Here is a 20,802-nt window from a genome sequence, read left to right as displayed (position 1 = left end):
AAAATAATAGGGGGGCGGAACTGTAACTAAGAACTGCCAATCGAACCCGGAGGGTTTCGTATAACATAAGCCAGAATGAAAAGTGAATATAAAATAGGGTGCACCGGGATCCAACTCTGTTGACCGGTGGCCAACCAGACTAGACAGAGACTAAACCGCCGGGCCACCCGGAGGACAAAGTCCATAAACACTTAACTACCCCCTCTAAAAGGAGGGAAGGCAACGGTCCCTTAGTGGAGGGGGGAGAAGCCTAGCCTCCCACCTAGCTAGAGGGGGAGCGTGGGGGAGGATCACGTGATACGAGGCAGCAGGGCTACCAACTGACGATCCCCACCAGACAGATCAAACGGAGTAATGGCACAAATATTCATTATAAAATTAATAATAGCGTTAAATATATGAATAAACACATAGAAAATTTTTGGGCAAGGCATGCAACATAAATAATTAAATCACAAAAGACACACCTGATGGCTAAAATAACATTGCCGCCTTAGCACGGTCGGCAGCCATAGCGATACGTAAATGATATCGGCCCAAAAATTGAACCACGAGGATTCTAAACGCTAATAATGAATATTCACAATAACAAATAATATTTGATTATAAAAATAATACACATAGTAACACCGCAAGTGAAAATTAAAAGCTCTCAAAAACAGGAGTACCAACTGTAGTGAAATCAAGCAAGATCGGTATGAACGAAGAGAATAAACTCCTATAATATAAATATTAAACGATCTAGGTTGCTCAAAACACAGTAAAACCCAGCTTGGTACTTAACTTAGACGGTGTCTCCTGGGAAACCGACGAAGAAGCCATAATTCACTAGAAAATATCCAAAAATCGAGAGCACTAGAAAAATGCGGGTTACTGCACAAGTCGTGCTAAACGGAGTTGGGTTCTGAGCGGATGCATTGTAGTAGTACCGAGTGAGGTTGAACGGCTCTCCTCTATTGGGGTTCTCTGTCGTGGATTAATCTAAATAGTGCGGGACCTCTGGATTATACGCCCAATTTTATACCGACACCAATAGGTGAGCGAGCTAGTTAACCTAGCACTCCTTTACATTTTTTCTCTGGTATATTTAGCAGTAAATTACCTAAGAATAAGTGCTTAAATGGAGCTTATTCACTGGGCGGCACAGGTTCGAGCCCAGAAATTTCAAACTAGGAATTATTTAAAATTATTATCAATTCATCAGATTAAAATTCGATAAAAAAAATTTACCACTCCACCCACACCTTGTAAAGTGTAAACGCTCTTACCCCTCCGCATTCCTTTAAAAAAATCTAAACCTCCCCACCCCATAAAAAAAGCTTACCCTCTGCACTCCATGAAAAAATCTTGCACCTCTACACCACATGGAGGGGAATGTAGTCAGTGAACCCAACTCTGTGCACTTCAGCCATTACTTCAGGATGTATATACAGTAGTATGGAAAGTAATGAGCCAAAACACTCCCCTGAGGAACACCAGATTTTAAATTCTTATACTCACTATGGTGCCCACCAACAACTACTTTTTACATTCTTTTACTAGAAAATTCAATAATGATGCTAAGAAAAGACCCACCTACTACTCGAAACTGCTTGAGTTTGAAAACAAGGACATCAAATCTTTCATTTCGTTATGAAATCCCATAACTACTTCCTCACCTAAGACCTCAGGAGATTTGTTTGAGAAATGCTTGGAAATTTGAAAAAAATAATAAAACTATATTTCTATTGGATTGTATGGGGGCATGACAGACACTACTAAAGGGATTTTGACATAGGAAAAATTTATTTTTGGGTGAGATAGCAATAAATATTTTAATGGGGAGATTTATAAAACACCATAGAAAGACTGACATATTGAATAAGAATTCTGTCAATGTTTTTTCATAAAAAAACGTTTGTCTAATAATGATATTTTGGATTCATTATACAAGTTACACATACTTGTGCAATAAGCCTAAAATACAAAAGGCAACAAAATGCCATTTTGAAGTATTAATGTAATAAGAAACGCCTACCATTCTTCTTATCAGCTCATTCAATATAGTTAGGGGAAAGGAAACCGAGTGCATTTTTTGCATTAGCATCTAAGCATTTACCTACACAAAATTTATGCAAAGTTGCATAAAATGTCTTTCTTTTGGAATGAACATATTATTTTTGGGCTCTCTCTACTAAAATCTCCAACTTTTCTTGAACTTTCTCTTGTTCCAATTAACACTTTTATTGACAAGTCATAAAGAGTTCAGAAAAGGTACTTGGAGATCTGGTTAAAATTATAATAGGTAATGGCAATGTTTCACAGTAAAAAGCAGTAGTACAAAATCTGGTTTATATTCTGTAAATAGTAATGAATATATAAAACTTTTTTAGACAAAACAATGTGGGGGAACAAGGTAGATACCTGTATTGAGAAATTTGTGCAATCATTGCAGTCCTTTTGAAGTCTTGAAATACTGGAAATAAGGTGGTGGTATCATAAAAACTGTATTTCCTTGTATTCAACAATCTCTCGAAGGGCTTTTCAACATGAATCTCATCGTCAATCATGAAATTTTTCTGACCGCAAGCTATATGTCCATCTCAAACTAGTTGTGTAGTAAGAAGGGCTTAATGCATATCCAATGTTTTAAAGATAGTCATTTAACAGTGAGGAAATTATCTGGAATAGAGATAAAAAACATGTACAGCACTATACTTTTAGTTACAAGTCAGTGATGTCCTATGTAGAACTTTTTCAAGTTCGATATCAAACAAGTTAAAGTAGCAATAAAATGATAATCTTCAGGCAAAAAAAATCTATTTACAATTGGTAAAACATTTTAAAAGGACTCTAGTCATGTTTTTAGTTTATAAAGCTATACAAAATTTCTTTTTCAACTCAACTGATTTCTCTAATAGTAATGTATCTAAAGCACAGGAACAGCTGCAGAATACTATTGACACTATAAAAAGGCTATACTATAATGAATTTTTATAGTTATATTAATTACCATTAAAAATGTTATTTTTATTAGTAAAATAAATTTTTGAATATACTTACCCGATAATCATGTAGCTGTCAACTCCGTTGCCCGACAGAATTCTATGGAGGGATACGCCAGCTATCACAATACTAGAAGGGGGTGTATTTACCAGCGCCACCTGTGGCCAGGTACTCAAGTACTTCTTGTTGACACCTCCTCAATTATTCCTCGGTCCACTGGTTCTCTATGGGGAGGAAGGGAGGGTCGATTAAATCATGATTATCGGGTAAGTATATTCAAAAATTTATTTTACTAATAAAAATAACATTTTTCAATATTAAACTTACCCGATAATCATGTAGCTGATTCACACCCAGGGGGGTGGGTGAAAAACCAGTGTACAAGACTAAAGGATAGCTAAGTATCCCGTATTTCATATAATCAGTTATCCACAATAACAATGAAATAATAAGTACCTGGTAAGGAAGTCGACTTGAACCGTTACTCTGCCTTTAATAAGATCGTCTTCCTTACTGAGCGCAGCGTTCCTCTTGGGAGGCTGAATCAACTCAAAGGTGCTAAAGTATACAGGGCTGCAACCCATACTAAAGGACCTCATCACAACCTTTAACCTCGGCGCTTCTCAAGAAAGAATTGACCACCCGCCAAATCAACAAGGATGTGGAAGGCTTCTTAGCCGACCGTACAACCCATAAAAAGTATTCAAGAGAAAGGTTAAAAGGTTATGGGATTATGGGAATGTAGTGGCTGAGCCCTCGCCTACTACTGCATTCGTTGCTACGAATGGTCCCAGGGTGTAGCAGTACTCGTAAAGAGACTGGACATCTTTGAGATAGAATGATGCGAACACTGACTTGCTTCTCCAATAGGTTGCATCCATAACACTCTGCAGAGAATGGTTCTGTTAGAAGGCCACTGAAGTAGCCACAGCTCCCACTTCATGTGTCCTTACCTTCAGCAAAGCAAGGTCTTCTTCCTTCAGATGAGAATGTGTTTCTCTAATCAGAAGCCTGAATAGTAAGAAACTGAGTTCTTAGAACTTGGAAAAGAAGGTTTCTTGATAGCACACTATAAGGCTTCTGATTGTCCTTGTAAAGGTTAAGACCTTTTTAGATAGTACCTAAGAGCTCTAACTGGGCAAAGTACTCTCTTCAGATCATTCCCCACCAAGTTGGACAGGCTTGGGATCTCGAACGACTTAGGCCAAGGACGTGAAGGAAGCTCGTTTAGCAAAAACCGAGCTGCAAGGAACATGTAGCCGTTTCAGATGTGAAAACAATGATCCTGCTGAAGGCGTGGATCTCACTTACTCTTTTAGCTGTTGTCAAGCACACGAGGAAAAGAGTTTTTAATGTGAGGTCCTAAAAAGAGGCTGATTGGAGAGGTTCAAATCTTGATGACATAAGGAACCTTAGGACCACGTCTAGATTCCAGCCTGGAGTGGACAACCGACGTTCCTTTGAGGTCTCAAAAGACCTAGGGAGGTCCTGTAGATCTTTGTTGGTGGAAAGATCCAAGCCTCTGTGGCGGAAAACCGCTGCCAACATACTTCTGTAACCCTTGATCGTAGGAGCTGAAAGGGATCTTACTTTCCTTAGATATAACAGGAAGTCAGCAATCTGGGTTACAGTGGTACTGGTTGAGGAAACTGCATTGGTCTTGTACCAGCTACGGAAGACTTCCCCTTGAGACTGATAGATTCTGAGAGTGGATGTTCTCCTTGCTTTGGCAATCGCTCTGGCTGCCTCCTTCGAAAAGCCCCTAGCTCTTGAGAGTCTTTCGTAAGTCTGAAGGCAGTCAGACGAAGAGCGTGGAGGATTGGGTGTACCTTCTTTACGTGAGGTAGACTTAGAAGGTTCACTCCTAGAGGAAGAGTCCTGGGAATGTCGACCAGCCATTGCAGTACCTCCAAGAACCATTCTCTCGCGGACCAGAGCGGAGCCAACCAACGTCAGCCGTGTCCCTTAGTGAGAGGAGAACTTCTGAAGTACTCTGTTGACAATCTTGAACGGCGGGAATGCATACAGGTCGAGATGGAACCAATCCAGCAGAAAAGCATCCACGTGAACTGCTGCTGGGTCTGGAATCGGAGAACAATACAACAGGAGTCTCTAGGTAATCGAGGTAGTGAACAGATCTATGGTTGGCTGACCCCACAGGGCCCAAAGTCTGTTGCAAACATTCTTGAGAAGGGTCCACTCTGTGGGGATGACCTGACCCTTCCGTCTGAGGTGATCTGCCATGACATTCATATCGCCCTGAATGAACCTCGTTACCAGTTAGCTTTCGATCTAAAGACCAGATGAGTAGGTCCCTTGCGATCTAGAACAACTTCCACGAAAGAGTCCCTCCCTGCTTGAAGATGTAAGCCAGGGCTGTGGTGTTGTCAGAGTCCACCTCCACCACTTTGTTAAGCTGGAGGGACTTGAAGTTTATCAAGGCCAGAATAACCGCCAACAACTTCTTGCAAATGATGTGAAGTGTCCTTTGCTCCTGATTCCATGTTCCCGAGCATTCTTGTCCGTCCAAAGTCGCACCCCAGCCCGTGTCTGATGCGTCCGAGAGGAGACGGCGGTCGTGTTTCTGAACAGCCAAAGGTAGCCTTCCTTGAGAAGAAAGCTGTTCTTACACCACGCGAGAGAAGACCTCCTCTCTTCGGAAACAGGAACTGAGACCGTCTCTAGCGTCATGTCCTTTATCCAGTGAGCAGCTAGATGATACTGAAGGGGGGGAGGTGGAGTCTCCCTAACACGATGAACAGGGCCAGCGATGAAAGTGTCCCTGTTAGACTCATCCACTACCTGACTGAGCATCGGTTCCTTCTCAGCATGCTCTGGATGCATTCTAGGGCTTGGAAGATCCTTGGGGCCGACGGAAAAGTCCGAAAAGCTCGACTCTGAAGATCCATACCCAAGGAGACAATGGTCTGGGATGGAACGAGCTGAGACTCCTCAAAATTGACCAGGAGGCCCAGTTCCTTGGTCAGATCCATAGTCCATTTGAAAATCTCCAGACAGCGACGACTTGTGGGAGCTCTTAAAAGCCAGTCGTCTGACGGAGCCGGACACAAGATCATGATACTGCTGCACAGTCTGTGAACTGTCAATCATGGGCAAGCGAGGAAGTACAGTGACAACCCGAATCTGTCTAGACTGTCTGGGTCGTACAGACAACTCCTTAACGGGTTGCTGAGGTTGCCGCACTGCGTCACAACAAGTCACTTCTGTTGGTTGTTGAACGTCTTCCCCGTGACACATTGACTCCGTAAACAAAAAATCCTCTAACAAGGACTAAGCTTGGACTGCATGTCATGCAACACAGCTCAAGGTCTATGGGAGCAGGTGTGGTAACAGACGGGATTAGCGACTGAAGTGGAACCATTACCTTCCCTGGAAGCATGTTATGCTTAAATAAAAGTCCATAAGAGGTTATGCAGCTAAAGGCTCCCTCCAAATGACAGAGTCCTCAAGGGAATATCAGAAGGAGGGAGAAAAGAACTTTCTCATCTACAGGGACCTTATCCTAGAAAAGCTAAGTTCTCTGAGTGAGGGTTCACTGGTGCAAAAGCAGCAGACTAGAAGGCAACGTTATGAAACTGCTTGACAGTCTAGTGAGTTGGCAACAACCCAAGATGTGTGACTGAGAAGCATGCGGTAAGGTATGCAGAGCATGATGTATGCAGAGTATGCTGTATGCAGAGCATGCTGTATGTAGAGCATGTTGTATGCAGAGCATGCTGAATGCAGAGCATGCTGTATGCAGAGCATGTTGTATGCAGAGCATGCTGAATGCAGAGCATGCTGTATGCAGAGCATGTTGTATGCAGAGCATGCTGTATGCAGAGCATGCTGTATGCAGAGCATGTAGTAAGCAGAGCCTGCTGTAAGCAGAGCCTGCTGTAAGGAAAGCAGAGCGTGTGCATGGCGTTTAACATTTCTCAGAAATTCCATGACCAGTGCTAGAGTGCTTTATGCATGCTTGCATGGGGTTTTAAAATCAACATAATGTTTACCTTACATTCATAACTCATGATTCATATTTTTGCCATGGTTTGAAAATGGAGGTAAGGTATGCTGAACAGCAGAGTCAGAACGAGCTGGAACAACAATAGTTGTGGTTTCCTCTTCAAGACTCTGTTGAGGGAACACCTGAGGCTCAGTCTGCAAAGGCTGAATAAAAGACAAGCAGAAGGAAGGCGCATGGGTGGAGGAGGCTGACTCCTAGCATGAGTGGTAGAACCCAAGGGTTGCGCTTGCTGAGCGGTTGGCGGAAGCGGAGTAGCAAGTTCCAGTTCCTGTGGTGTGAGCGGAGCGCGATGAGGAAGAGGCTGCGCAGAACAAGGTAAATGTCTCGCAAGCTGAGGCTCCTGAGGCGCAAGGCTAAGGTGTTGTGGTGCTTGCCTTGTGGAGGGTTGAGCTCGCTGCAGCGAGAGCTGAGGAGACTGACTCATGGACGGGAGAGGTAGTTGTACCTCAACCGAGTGTTGCATCACTGGTGGAGCAGCAAGTGGAGGCGGAGGAAGAGAGGTATAATCCTCCTGATCCCATTGTAAAGGTTACCTTAAGGAAGGCGGAGGCTGAACACCACTGGGAACAGCAAACTCAGCACGTGGCTCAACATCGTACGCCTGGCAGGTGGTACTGCGATCAGGCGGAGCGAGCGTAGGCGGAGGGAGTGTAGGCGGAGGCGGAGGAGCAACACTCTCAGCCCGACACTCACGCATCAAGTCCGAAAGCTGTGCTTGCATGGACTGTAGTAGAGTCCACAACATCGTACGCCTGGCAGGTGGTACTGCGATCAGGCGGAGCGAGTGTAGGCGGAGGGAGTGTAGGCGGAGGCGGAGGAGCAACACTCTCAGCCCGACACTCACGCATCAAGTCCGAAAGCTGTGCTTGCATGGACTGTAGTAGAGTCCACAACATCGTACGCCTGGCAGGTGGTACTGCGATCAGGCGGAGCGAGCATAGGCGGAGGGAGTGTAGGCGGAGGCGGAGGCGCAACACTCTCAGCCCGACACTCACGCATCAAGACCGAAAGTTGTGACTGCATGGACTGCAGTAGAGTCAACTTGGGGTCGGCAGACACTAAGGTCTGCTGAGGAAAAGCCTTAACAGCAGAGATCTGTTGCGGCAGAACCTTACTCCTCTTAGGCGGAGTGTATTCAACTGATGACTGAGGAGAGTCAGAGCTAACCCAATGACTGCATCCGGGTTGTTGAACTTTAACTTCGTACGTCTGGCATAGGTCTGGACTTTACGTTTAAGAGGTCTTGAGACCTGAGACCAGCGTTACTCCGCCTTTATTTTCTCCCCTAAATCTCTTCTGCAGACGAGCAAAATAAGGGCTCAATCGTCTGCGGGTGGGAGTGACGGTCTCGGTAAGACACGCCCACAACCACCGAGGATACTTCTGTGCGCCGATCAAGGCCTGCTGAACCCTTATGCCCTTCGACATTGCTTCTCCCCTGGGCTTGGGAGCTTGCAAGAGGTCCCGGACTGGGAGGACGACTGGCGCGCACAAAAGTACCCTCACGCACAACACTGACATACTTTGCGCTAATCACTTATCACTTTGATTTCTGTTTGCACTTATTTCACTGAACTCGAAACTTTAAGTGGTTTGTACCTGAAACACGCAATTCTATCCTTTCTCAAAAGTTAGTAATTGCGAAAACAGAATTACAATGTAACAGAAAAATCTAATGAAAGATAATTCAGTGGCTGGGAAGAGACTAAACACTAGATCACTCTAGAAACGTTTAGTTTCTTCCCCTAAAGAGACTAGGGAGAAGAGCAAAAACGATAACGACGTTACTCGTACGCCTGGCAGGCTTGAATGAAACGTTTATCCTCTTTCTCCCTCCGTCTCTATCTCTCTCTCTCTCTCTCTCTCTTGACTTAGAACCTGAGAGAAGAGCCCAATCATATATATCGTTAAAACATATTATTGTTAAAGGAAAAAACTGAAAAGTTCCTTTATTAGGATCAAAACCATTAAGTTAAGAAAGAATGAACAAAACGCTAGACACGGTTACTCTTACTGCAACGTGAAACCGTGAACATTCTTTCTCTATCGTAACGATAGAGTGCAAGTTGAACGTTCTGAACGTCAACAACTGCAGAGACAAAACAAAACGTTAGTTCAACTTTGAAAACAGTACGAGACTATCAAAGAAATTCTTTCAAACTCTGTGGCGGAAATAGCATAATATGTTAACAGGTAAAACCGAAATGACGGGCTCAATGTTAATTAACTTCGGTACCAAGAAAAGACCGCCTACTATTAGGAAGGTCGAATATAAACAAATATAAAAATTAATTTTAATAAGTTTATAATAAAAGGAAGTTAATCGAAGAGGCCTATAAGAGGCGGAGAGATATAAAATAAATCTATAACTTTTGTTAAGCAAAATTAAGAAAGAGAGTCTATACTCTCTTAGACACCAACACTTCCGTCTAAGGGAAGGGTCGGCCATTGAAAGGTGAACGAGAGTTCATACTCTCTTCGTCACCATAATTAATCAAATTAATTCCAAAAGCTAACTAAGCTAATATAGAAGTTTCCAGTAAAGCGACAGCCGAAATCAAAGAGAAATACTTCACCAAAGTCGTGAAAATACTCCAAGAACATAAGCGTATCCCAGAACGTCTTGCCGGAAGCACGACAGAGGAATAATTGAGGAGGTGTCAACAAGAAGTACTTGAGTACCTGGCCACAGGTGGCGCTGGTAAATACACCCCCTTCTAGTATTGTGATAGCTGGCGTATCCCTCCATAGAATTCTGTCGGGCAACGGAGTTGACAGCTACATGATTATCGGGTAAGTTTAATATTGAAAAATTTATGGGAATTATTCTATTATGGATACTTTCACAGAATAAAATGCTATCATGCTAAAAAAAATCAACCCACAACTAGTGAAACATTTTCAAAATAAAAGATAGTTATCAAATCAACAAAGTACAGTTATATATGCCCAATAATAAATGCAGCCATTTCTATTCCACTGCAGGACATAGGCCTCAGATATTTCCTTAATCATGTCTGGGGTTTGGCCACTTTCATCACCATGCTGGTCACTACAAATTGGCGATGGTGGGAGACTTTAGTCTGATAGCTCACAGCAAACAAACCTAGTATGGGTGGCTCTGATTGGTAAAGCTTTGCTGATCATGGTGATACACACTCTTTCACCCCATTAAGGTATTCCCACACAGAAAGGCATATATATACAGTTGTTGGTAAATTAGCAAAACAGAAATAAATAAATAAGAGGACATGGTGCTTTAAATGTACTTTATGCTTGCTAAATTATGAGACTTTTTTCATGAAAAAGAAAATACTTTTGAACATTTTATGTAAACTGGTAAAAAACAAATGTTCAAGTACAGTTCTATACTGTATTACCTAGATTTCATGCACACTTCAATAAAAAAGTTTGGAGGTTATTACCTGATAAGACTTCAACAATTTATCAGTAGATGCATTACACCATTATCAATCACATTTAGTTAAGTTGATATGGTTGAAACAATCTTACAGCAACATCAATATACAAAAAATATCACATCAAAGATCTGAAAAAGTTTAAGGAATATTTTTTTTCTTAGCTGAATAATTCAGAAATTTCAGAATCAATAGTAATTGCATTATTTTATATTAAATAATCATACTGTATTCATTACTGTACTCGACAGGTTCCTCCTGAAAATGAGGGTGAGACCAATACCCCTGACCTCCTACTTAGACCTGCCAGTGCTAGCAAAAAGTCTCCAATACACAGACCTGAGCTGTTAGGTCCTATTCAGATAACACTCCAGAGTACTCACAGGACACGGGAGAATCTCCTCTCGATGACCACCCGACGCCTCTCGGAGGGAAGGGATGGAGAAGGAATCAAACCTGGGTCATGTGCCACTGGGTTTTACGTCTTGGCAACAAAGTCTGACACAAAACTGAAGGAGACCTCCTTCCACCCCTCAACGAGTTTGGCTACATAAGAGACCGTACAACTCTTCAGTGATGCTAGAGCTAGTTAGAAGACAGTCTTGACAGTCAGATCCCTATCTGACGACCTACCAAAAGGCTTGAATATGGTTTGCATAAGAGCCTTGAGGACCAAAGTCTATCCAAATCAGGGGGCCTGAGATCCTAAGGAGGGCAAGACTGCTTGAAGCTCCTCACGAGCATAGAAAACTCCCAGGAAGTAGAGAGGTCTATACACTTCACTTGAAAAACCATCCTCAAGGCCACAACTAAGAGGAGGTGCTTTTCTCGGCAAAGAAAGACAAGGAAATTCAGGATCTGTGCTAGAGTTGTTCCAACCTGAGAAATATCTCATCTACAACACCAATCGCTGAAGAGGGCACACTCAGCCCAGTAGAAAGCTGTAGACGACCTCTGGAGATATCCAGACACCTCCTGTGTAGTGCCTATCGAAAAACCTTTTGCTTGGAGAAGATGCTGGATAGTCTCCACCTGTGAAGAGCTAATGAGTTTACGGCTTGGTGGTAACTCTGCAGGTGTGGCTGACAGAGAAGAGTGGGCCTTAGGAGTAGCTCTCTCAGGAACTTAACCACAAGAGCAAGCAGATCTGGATACCATTCAGCATGAGACCATATGGGAGTCCTGGCATAAGCAACACCTTGTTGTTTATCGGATGGATCAGGGTGAATTGTAAAAAGGCATAGATGCCCAAATGATATCATAGGTGTTGAAAGGTGTCCTCAAACACCTTGCATTGATCTGGAATAGGGTAACTTTTTGTTCAGTTGCATGGCAAACATATTGATCACTGGGAAGCCCCACAAAGAGGAAGCCTTTCCACTATTAGAGGATGTAGGGACCACTCTGCTCCTACAACCTGTCTCTGAGGACTAAGTGCATCTGCTAGTACATTCCACTTGCTCAGAATGTATCTTGCTGACAACGCTATGGCATTAAAAGCTGCCTAAACGTGCATTCGCTTTGCTTCGTCGACTTGCATAGAAGACACGAGACTGTGCCCCATTAGTTGATGTAAGCCACCACAGTAGTGTTGTTGCTCATCAAAACTACTAAGTGCCTCTTCAAATGTTCTTATAATGCTTGTAATACCTAGAAATGTGCATCTCAAGGATGTTTATGTGGAGATGCCTCTCCTCTTTGGTCCACACTCATGTACCTGGTCTTCTAGTTGTACCCTCCACCCATCCTTTGATGTATCTGAGAACAGCTGCATGTCAAGAGATGAAAAGGAACTATCCTGGTGAAGTTGTTCTTGTCTAGCCAAGAGGTTACATCATCCCCAATCTCTTGCCCCACTGGATGGGATAGGAGATCCCTATACAATGATCAGTGATCCTTCACACACCATTGAAAAGATCTCTGGTGGAGTTGCCCAGGAGGAACGAGCTTCTACGAGAGCAGAGAACCAAGAAGACGTTACCAATACCAAGCTGGATCTACTGTCTTGGACAGAGAGGGTCACTAAACCTCCCTGAGGATGCCGATACAATTGTCAGTGGGAAAGACTCACTGCTGCCGAGTCTATCAGTATAACCAGGTACTTCAACTTCTGCTTGTTTATGAGATTCAAGTTCTCACAGTTTACCACAATCCCTAGATCATGGCAAAATGTGAGACTTTGATCTGAATCCTGAAGCAACTACCTGTCTGAGGAGACCAGGATCAACCAATCATCAAGATATATCGTGGGCCCAAGCAGCTACCAAGGTGAACACTCGAATGAACACCTGGGGAGCTGTACAAAGTTCGAAGCACAGTGTCTTGAACTGGTTAACCGTATCATAGAGGGAAAAGCGGAGGTACTTTTGAGAAGACTAATTAACAGGCACGTGAAAGTACACGTATTCAGATCTACCTAAAGCATGAAGTGTCCCTCCCTGATGGAAAACAGCACAGACTTCACTGTTTCCATATTGAACTTTGTTTTACGCACAAACATTTTCAGGAGAGGTCGATGACCAGTCTCCTAGCTCCCCTTCCCCTTCTCCACTAAGAAGATTTGACTGTAAAAGCTCTGAGGCCCTTTTCGAACGACTTCAAGTGCATTCCACTCCAACATCCCTTACCTTTCTGCCAGCGAGGCCAGGGCCTTTGCAGAAGTTTGATGTCCCATTGGAATTGGAGAGGGGGGAGGTTGGTGGTTCTGGAAGGATACTCACTACCCAAGACTAGGCACCGTGTCTCCGCCACATTGCCTGGTAGAGAGACAAGCAACCCCTATTTACAGCAGCGGGAGAAAGGGAACAGTCATCTCAACGTTTCCTTCTCCCTCCCCTCTTCCCACCACCACCTTTCCATAAAGGATCAGGCTGGGGTGGTCAAAAAGGCTGTGCACACTCAGGTTCTTTCTAGAAGAGGTTGCGGGATCTTCTGAACGGGGTCTCGGAGCGGGCACAGGCTCTTTCCTCAGTCCTGAACCTGCAGGCTTGGCTGAACCCGAAGGTTCCCTTCGAAAAGCCAGAACACTTGAAGGCAACAGCACAGTGGATCAAGGAGTTCTGCAAAGCAGTCCTTCCTGATTCCACCACTGCAGTAACATGCCTATCTGGCAGAAGAGATGTGGCACACGCGCTGACGAGCTCCGTAACGTCAACCACCTCTGGGCTAACTAGCTTTAATAAGAGAGAGACTAATGTGTCCCGCCTCTTCAACATCAGTTAGCCCACAGGTTTGCTGTCTAGTGGGCCAGGAAGATGACCCCCTCCTCCAAGACATCATAAGTTTCTTGTACTTCTCCAAAGCCTCTGAGGTTGATAATCTTGCTGACTTTGCAAATTACATAACTGTTCCCAACCACCGGTCAAGTCAGAAAACAGCCAGTGAATGGAGTGAATTCTTAGACCACTAAATCTCATCATTTACCCAGTTCAAAGCCAAATAAACAAGATCTAACCAAGGCAATTCCAACAAGGGTTTCAATCCTTGAGGGGTCCTGAAGTGCTGATTAATTACCAAAGTCCTCCCTGATGGTAGAAGCCACAGACGCCTCCCCCACGCCATTGCACTAACAAATGAGCATAAGGACCCTCACAAAAGAGGTTTCTGACTTAGGGTAGTCAGCCTCTGTGGTTTTTGACAACGATCCAGATCCCCCAAGACATCCTGCCCCTGAACACCCTTGTCTGCTACCAAGGGTGAGGGTGAGGCAGCTTACTCTGGAAAATTCACTTCCCCCCCTGAGTATGACTGTTCTATTCAAAGACCAAAACCAGGAACATAATCAAGGGCTGATGATGGCAACAGGAGGAGTCCTCCTGGTAGGAGACCTGACAGCATTTGGCGAGGTACACTGTACCTCTCAAGCTGCAGGTAGGGGCAACCACAGCACAGTGCGAAAGATCTCCAGCCTATATTTATGACCTACCAAAGTGTGCATGTGGTCTAGTATGGTCTTGAATGGTACTATCCTCTCTACCAAACTGAGTGACTACTCGTCGATAGAGGGAGGAGCAGGCGTCCAGTGTCCTGGAAGGAAGGGAGATGGAAGTTCCCACATCTCCTCCATCAATCTTGGAACAGACAGTGTACCAAGTTCTTGGTTCCATTCCATTCTCAACAATCACACTGCAAAAAGGGAAAATATTAAATTTTGATAGGAACTGTTTTGTACATCTGTACACAACAGCAGCTGAATTAAATGTGAGTCTCCTCCAACTGGAGAGGGTGTGGGAGTTCTCGCCCTGCATTTTACCAATCGGATGACTGCTCATTATTCATAACTTCAACGACCAATTCCAGTTAGCGCAGAAACAATTACCCTAATTATTAAAGGACGAGGGTATGCTGCATAGGAACAAATTGACATTTCCCCATAAAATTCTTCAAATAAACGTGCCAATATCCCCAACGGATCTAAGATGGGGTAGAGAAAAACCACAATTAGTAAATCTTCATGTAATCCTTTTCCTTTGTAATACACATCTAATTTGTCTTGGTACTCTGACAAATAACTTTACATGATCTAAAAACATATGGTATAGTACAATCTGTTCCCCCTGCATAGTACTTTGTATAATTGGCTGGTTATAGCTACTGCTTCTGTTGTTAATTTTTGGCATGAAACCAAACTGATTATTACTGACCTTAAATTTTCACTTATGTATGCCTGACTCTCCTGCTGCTTTTGTTTAGGTGCATATTACAGTATTTTGATTGTTAATGGGGCTTTCAGATTTTCATCTTCCTAATGGTTATTCATGTAAATTTTCTTCCATAAGAACTTTTCTAAATACAGTACAGCATTCATAGTTGGAATGCTGCATCTTCATGTAACTCATGTTCAATTGTAATTTCTCAATTTTCATCTTTTATATACTTTGCACATTTTACATCTTTTTTTCATCTGTATTCCGAATATTTTCTCTTTTCCCCCCCGTGGTGATGAGAATTTAACTTAACTACTTTAAATTCCTCTTCTGTCTTTGTTACCTACCTTTTAGCCTTCCCCAAATTTTACTTAATAACTTTCATCCGTGTCTATCCTCTGCTAGAGCTTGAAGGTTCTAAATATCTTTTTCTCCCTGCCCTTTGTATATCTTCATTTTACCTCCATGTTCCTCTTTCTCTACAACCCTACTATGTCACACCGAATACTTCTGCTACCTTTTATACTGATTATTTCAGTTTCCATCAACCCCATTTGGATGTTACAATTACCAACACTTCTACTTGATTCCCCTTTTTAACATCGTCAGTTTTGTTCTCTATGTTTTTAATACCTTGACTGGTTCTATTTTCATCTTTCAATGAACCACGGTCATATCAGCTCACAGCATCTATGTTACCTTAAGTACACCCCATCTAGTATTAGTGAATTTTTTTATTTTCACAGAATTTCATTACTATGTCCCTATCCTGATATAGTTATAAGTATCACTACTGTACAAAGCAGCTTAACAAGACCACTGATTCACATGGCTACTCTTATATGCATCAACGTGAGGATTTTTTCTCATACATACTATAAAACTAAAGTGTTCTATTTGATGTGAGAAAAATAAGTTGCACGAATATTGTTTTTTCATTTAATGCATTTAAGTGAAAAAATTTTCTTACTAAAAGTGTAGCACCAAGTTAATAAAGATGAAACTATACCTTATACATTTAGCTTTTAAAGTACAGTAAAAGTGTAGAAGTTATGCTAAAATAAAGATAGCACTTTTGAAACCAGAAACATTAAAAAATGTGGACAGTTTCTTCTGAAGAACTTTTCATCAAAGGAATGGTTTTTCAATTTTGACGAAGCACATGGAATTTCACTAAATGTTAAGGTGTGATATAATGATCTTTTTACTTTCGAGGCAAGTACTGTAAAGGAAATTACAAGTTTTGGAAAAGCTAAGTACAAAACTTAAGATGTGATGTCAGAACATCAGAAATGCTATTTACATAAAGAGAATAATTTTAAGTTTATATCATAAACTATTTAGTCTAAAAATGTGTTAAAAATTTCCATTCAGTATGTTCCAACTGAAAAGGAATTATTCTAAACTATCTTTTAATAAAGTCTATTTAAAATGCATGGCATGTTAAACTAAACTGTTTATTCCCAGGCTATGAAACAACTGTTTTAGAAGGTGTTTCTTCTGAAACTGGTAGGACTTTTTATGACATACATTGTGATCTTCACCGTCATCATATTTGTGATCATATAATTCCTCAGCTAATATTTCACTCCAGTCTGGTTTGTAAGTAATATTGTCAAATTTAAGCCATGCAGTATAACGAAATCGGTGAGTTCTCATGGAGTATCCCATTATGCGTGTCTCGCTCATTCTAGGCTGATCACTGTCTGGAGTGACTGAGGGCTCCAAACCTGGTCTTGGGTATTGACTAAAAGATGCTTTTTTTATTTCAGTACCACTAAGTACTTTTGATCTGAATGTATTTTCAAATGCATTAGGAAGTTTGGTATTTAATAATGGAGCTAAACTATTCCCTTCAGAGCATATTTCAACATGTTGTGAATAATCAGGACAAGGTGGAATAGCTGGGAGTCCTACTAGGTCAACTAATGTAGGAAATAAGTCCACAAGTTCTACTAAATCTTCATGGCTGGAAAAATTATAGTTATATTCCTTATCAAAAGTTCTCCCTTTATATTTTGTATTAAAATGAATATCACCAGACTCTGAAACAAATAAGAACGGGAAGATTTTGTTATGATTTACACTTTCATTAACATTGTTCATATACAATTTTTCTCTTTTAATCTCATATATAGAGTTTTTACCATTTGCTTTATCTGATATGAGGTCAACACTTGATTGAAGTTTGCTAATAATAAAAGGAACTCTTGTAGCAACTTCAAAATTGCTGAATTTAGACCATTCCTGATGTTCACCTAGAGACCAACCTGAAAGTAAAAATAAAAAAAAATACTTGTTATCAAACCTCAATACTTTGAAAGGAAAAAAGTTTTGGGAGACAGAATGCCTTGAAATCTGATACACTATACATTAGAAAAAGTCCTCAAAACTATTTCTAGCCTCCACAAACTAAACACTGCAGTTGCCTGGCTGAGCAGTTATTCTGCAGTTTGCTCCCATTTCTGAAAGTGGTGCATCCACATAGCACTTACTTACAAGTGCACTTTGAATAATTTCATATCTTACTGAAGCATGTGCATTTTAGGCCATAATATTAAGAGAAATGTAGATACATAAAGAATTACATTTTGGAATGAAAAGAAGAAAAAAGAAATAAAAACAGATATAAAGAACAAAAAAAAAAGAAAAAAGTATAGGATTCATCATTCCTTTGAAATAAAATCTAAAGTAAAAATTCATTCAATCTCTCTTAAATCATTTGAAAAGTATTTTCCTTATCCCTCATTTGTAAACCCATTTATAGTTATCAATATACACTGATATAAGAGCTGTATAAAATTGAATAATACAGTACTGCACTGTTTTATCGTCTGGGCTTTGTGAGTTACTTATGTGATTATTTATATCTATCTGGGGTGGTAAGAATGAATTAATAAAGGTAATCAGGAATTTACTATATAGTAATGTACTATTACTCTATCTTAAAATGCATCCTTTTACCACATCAACCTTAATCAACAAGCTATCATATAAAAAAAAGAATACATACCATGGTCTCCTAACAAAGCAACGATGGTGTCTGCAAAATGGCTCTTGACAGTTGCTAGTAGGTGACCAATAAGAGAATCCACATAAGTTGTAGCAGCATAGTATCCTTGTCGAATATATCTGAAAGCAAAGATCAAGTGACATTAATAGCAGTTTCTTAATCAGAATAATATTTTCTTCCCATTAACTGCAACTATATGACTACAATTCAAACAGGAATGTAGTTTTCAATGAATGGTACAAAAGTTAAAAAGGTTTCCAGGAAGGTGTAAAAATGAAAAGCCCCAGGACCATCTTGAATAATACACTAAATGACTTAATAAAAGCAGCAGATGATTCTTCACAGGAGCATATACAATTTTAGGTTGATAAAGGAAATAAGACCAGTTGAGTAAAAAAACATACTATGCAAAGATAAAAGGGGTGCAATACAGTGTCGGAATTACAAAAGAATAAGTATTCTTGAAAATGCTTAGAAAATGCTAGAAAAGGAGTTAGTGGAAAGGTTGAGGTAATTTTAAAAAATTCTTAAATTAGGTGGGCTTAACGCAAGAGAGATCAAGAAGATATACAGTATTTATAACAAGATATTACAGAAAAAATACCAAACAGAGGAATGGATTGCACCCCATATTAGTTAAAAAGGCATTTGCACAAGTAGGGAGTAAAATACAGTAATTAATATCCATTACAAGGACAGGGAATAACAGATATACTCATACAGCTAGTGATTTTACGACGGCACTATAACTACATCTACAGTGAAGGCAGTGGCAAGGTATTAGGAAGAGGTTGAAATTAATTTTGTCGGAGTTAATTGTAGATCACCATTGAATCCTCTGCTGTATATCAAAGTTAATGGATGAAGGTACAAAAGTATGCAAGAAACAGGGCCCCAAGGAGCTGCTGCATAAAGATAACCAGGTGTTAATAGCAGAATCAGGTATGGAAGGAAATCTTTAAAAGGTGGAGTGAAATGTAATGTAAGAAAAACTAATGGTGCCTGGGAAGGAAGAGAGTGAAATATAGTAATTATTAATTACTGTACTCATTTCAATAACCTTTCAGATGTTTTCTTCAAAGTTTACAAATACAGTACGTGGTACAATCAGGAAAGTTCCCAAGTGCTGATGTGGAGATGAAAATAACTGTACTGAATCTAACAGATGATATCCCGAGAAACTCTAGTGCCCACGATGCATAGCAAGAGCACATGGGGATGGCAAAATAATTGAATGGTCTGTTGTGATAAATTGTCAGGTTTCTGGTAAATAAAAATGTTCCATTATAAGAGAGGAAAACTTATGATGGATACATAAAGCTTGTACTGTACTGTGCTACTTTGTGCTGCAGAAAAATGTGCATTGTCAAAGAAAATTGAAAATATTCTCAAGTATGGTGGGAAGAACATATATGAATGGATAATCAGTGGAGAGCTGAAAAGCTAGATTAAAAAGGCTGAGGCGTCAGATTGACTTTGGCTTCAACATATGATGAGAAAAATAGTAAATATCAAACATTCTAAAAAGTAATTTGTATTTTTTCTTATTATACCAACCTGAGTCCTTTGATAGAAGTATGACTTTGGAAAACTTGGTAGTTAATATTCTATAACAAGGTGGAAGTTATAGGCGGGTGGTGGGGAAGCTCTCTCCCCTTCCCCGCTCCTATGAGTTTCCACTTTGTCCTTCACCAAGGAATTGTTGGATGGATTGAGGTGGGAAGTTATGTTAAAGGTTTAAAGGCTACTCATGAATGGCAAAGAGACTGACCATACATCCATATGATTACAGTATTGCCAATGGTTTTCTACGAGGCCTTCTCCTCTATATGTATACAAACCTTTCATTCTTTAAAATAGGGAGACTCATTAATTGGTGGGTCATAAATCACCCTACAACCAAACTGGTTGGTTAATTTACTTCCCTGGAAGTGCAAGTCTACCTGATAACATGCAGGAGCCAAGGAGATGACTCCAGCAACCCTTTATCTATCCATCTTAATGATGAATAGGTTGATAGGAACTGGCATGTACAAGTAGATTGGTGCGTGGTCAAAGGAAAAATCCATTCTTCAGAAAGGGAGAGCACTTTGGAATGATATACCTGGAGTATGATGATCAAAGGGTTGGTATATATTCTGCCATTCTCCCTCTCAAGGAAATATGGGGGGGATACTTATTTACATTCTATAGAATAGAGCTCAGAAGTGTAGCTTGTCAGCATCAAGTCAGATCCAGCAAGTAACAAGAATGCTTCATCTCTAAGAGAGGGGAAGGAAAGATGAAGGAGAAGAGCCAGTCCTTCTACCTTCCATCCCAGACTTACATCTACGTGTTATCATACACAAGAAGCTTCCTATCCCATGTGGGAGCTAGGCTGGTTACACAACTAATTAAGCAGCCACCATATACCCAAAAACAAAAGTGTCAAGGGACTTGTGGGTATCCTCTTGTAAGTAAAAAGCTCTGAAGGTTGTTGGGCATTTCCAAGCACCTGCCTTCAACACCTGGCCAACTGCAAGATTCCTCTTGAAGGTTAGAATGGGGCTATACCCCTGTACAGTAATACCTTGACATACGAGCATAATGCGTTCCAGGACCGACCTCGTATGTCAATGCACTTGTACTCAAATAAATTTTTCCCATATAAAATAACTGAAAAAAAATTAATCCGTTCCCACACTCTTAAAACCCCCAAAGTCAATGAAATAA

At 41.0% G+C, this 20,802-nt stretch overlaps 1 protein-coding gene across 3 annotated transcripts in view; it reads right to left on the bottom strand.

The window, feature by feature from the left end:
• Positions 1-2,317: 2,317 nt before the first annotated feature.
• Positions 2,318-20,802, bottom strand: part of Ids (iduronate 2-sulfatase) — a 135,498-nt gene continuing 117,013 nt past the window's right edge. For 2 of the 3 annotated variants that reach the window (XM_068347113.1, XM_068347114.1), the window contains exons 8-9: positions 18,091-18,209; positions 9,858-17,347 (exon numbers count right to left, since the gene is read on the bottom strand). In XM_068347113.1, the coding sequence (XP_068203214.1) occupies positions 16,521-17,347; positions 18,091-18,209 (946 nt within the window). In that variant the 3' untranslated portion in view covers positions 9,858-16,520. Of the gene's footprint in view, positions 2,662-9,857; positions 17,348-18,090; positions 18,210-20,802 lie in introns of those variants that run through there. The other variant, XM_068347115.1, reaches the window with a different exon arrangement.

The sequence above is a fragment of the Palaemon carinicauda genome, chromosome 23 (assembly GCF_036898095.1).
Source record: "Palaemon carinicauda isolate YSFRI2023 chromosome 23, ASM3689809v2, whole genome shotgun sequence".
Lineage (NCBI taxonomy): Eukaryota > Metazoa > Arthropoda > Malacostraca > Decapoda > Palaemonidae > Palaemon > Palaemon carinicauda.
This window is presented reverse-complemented; position numbering and strand designations above follow the sequence as displayed.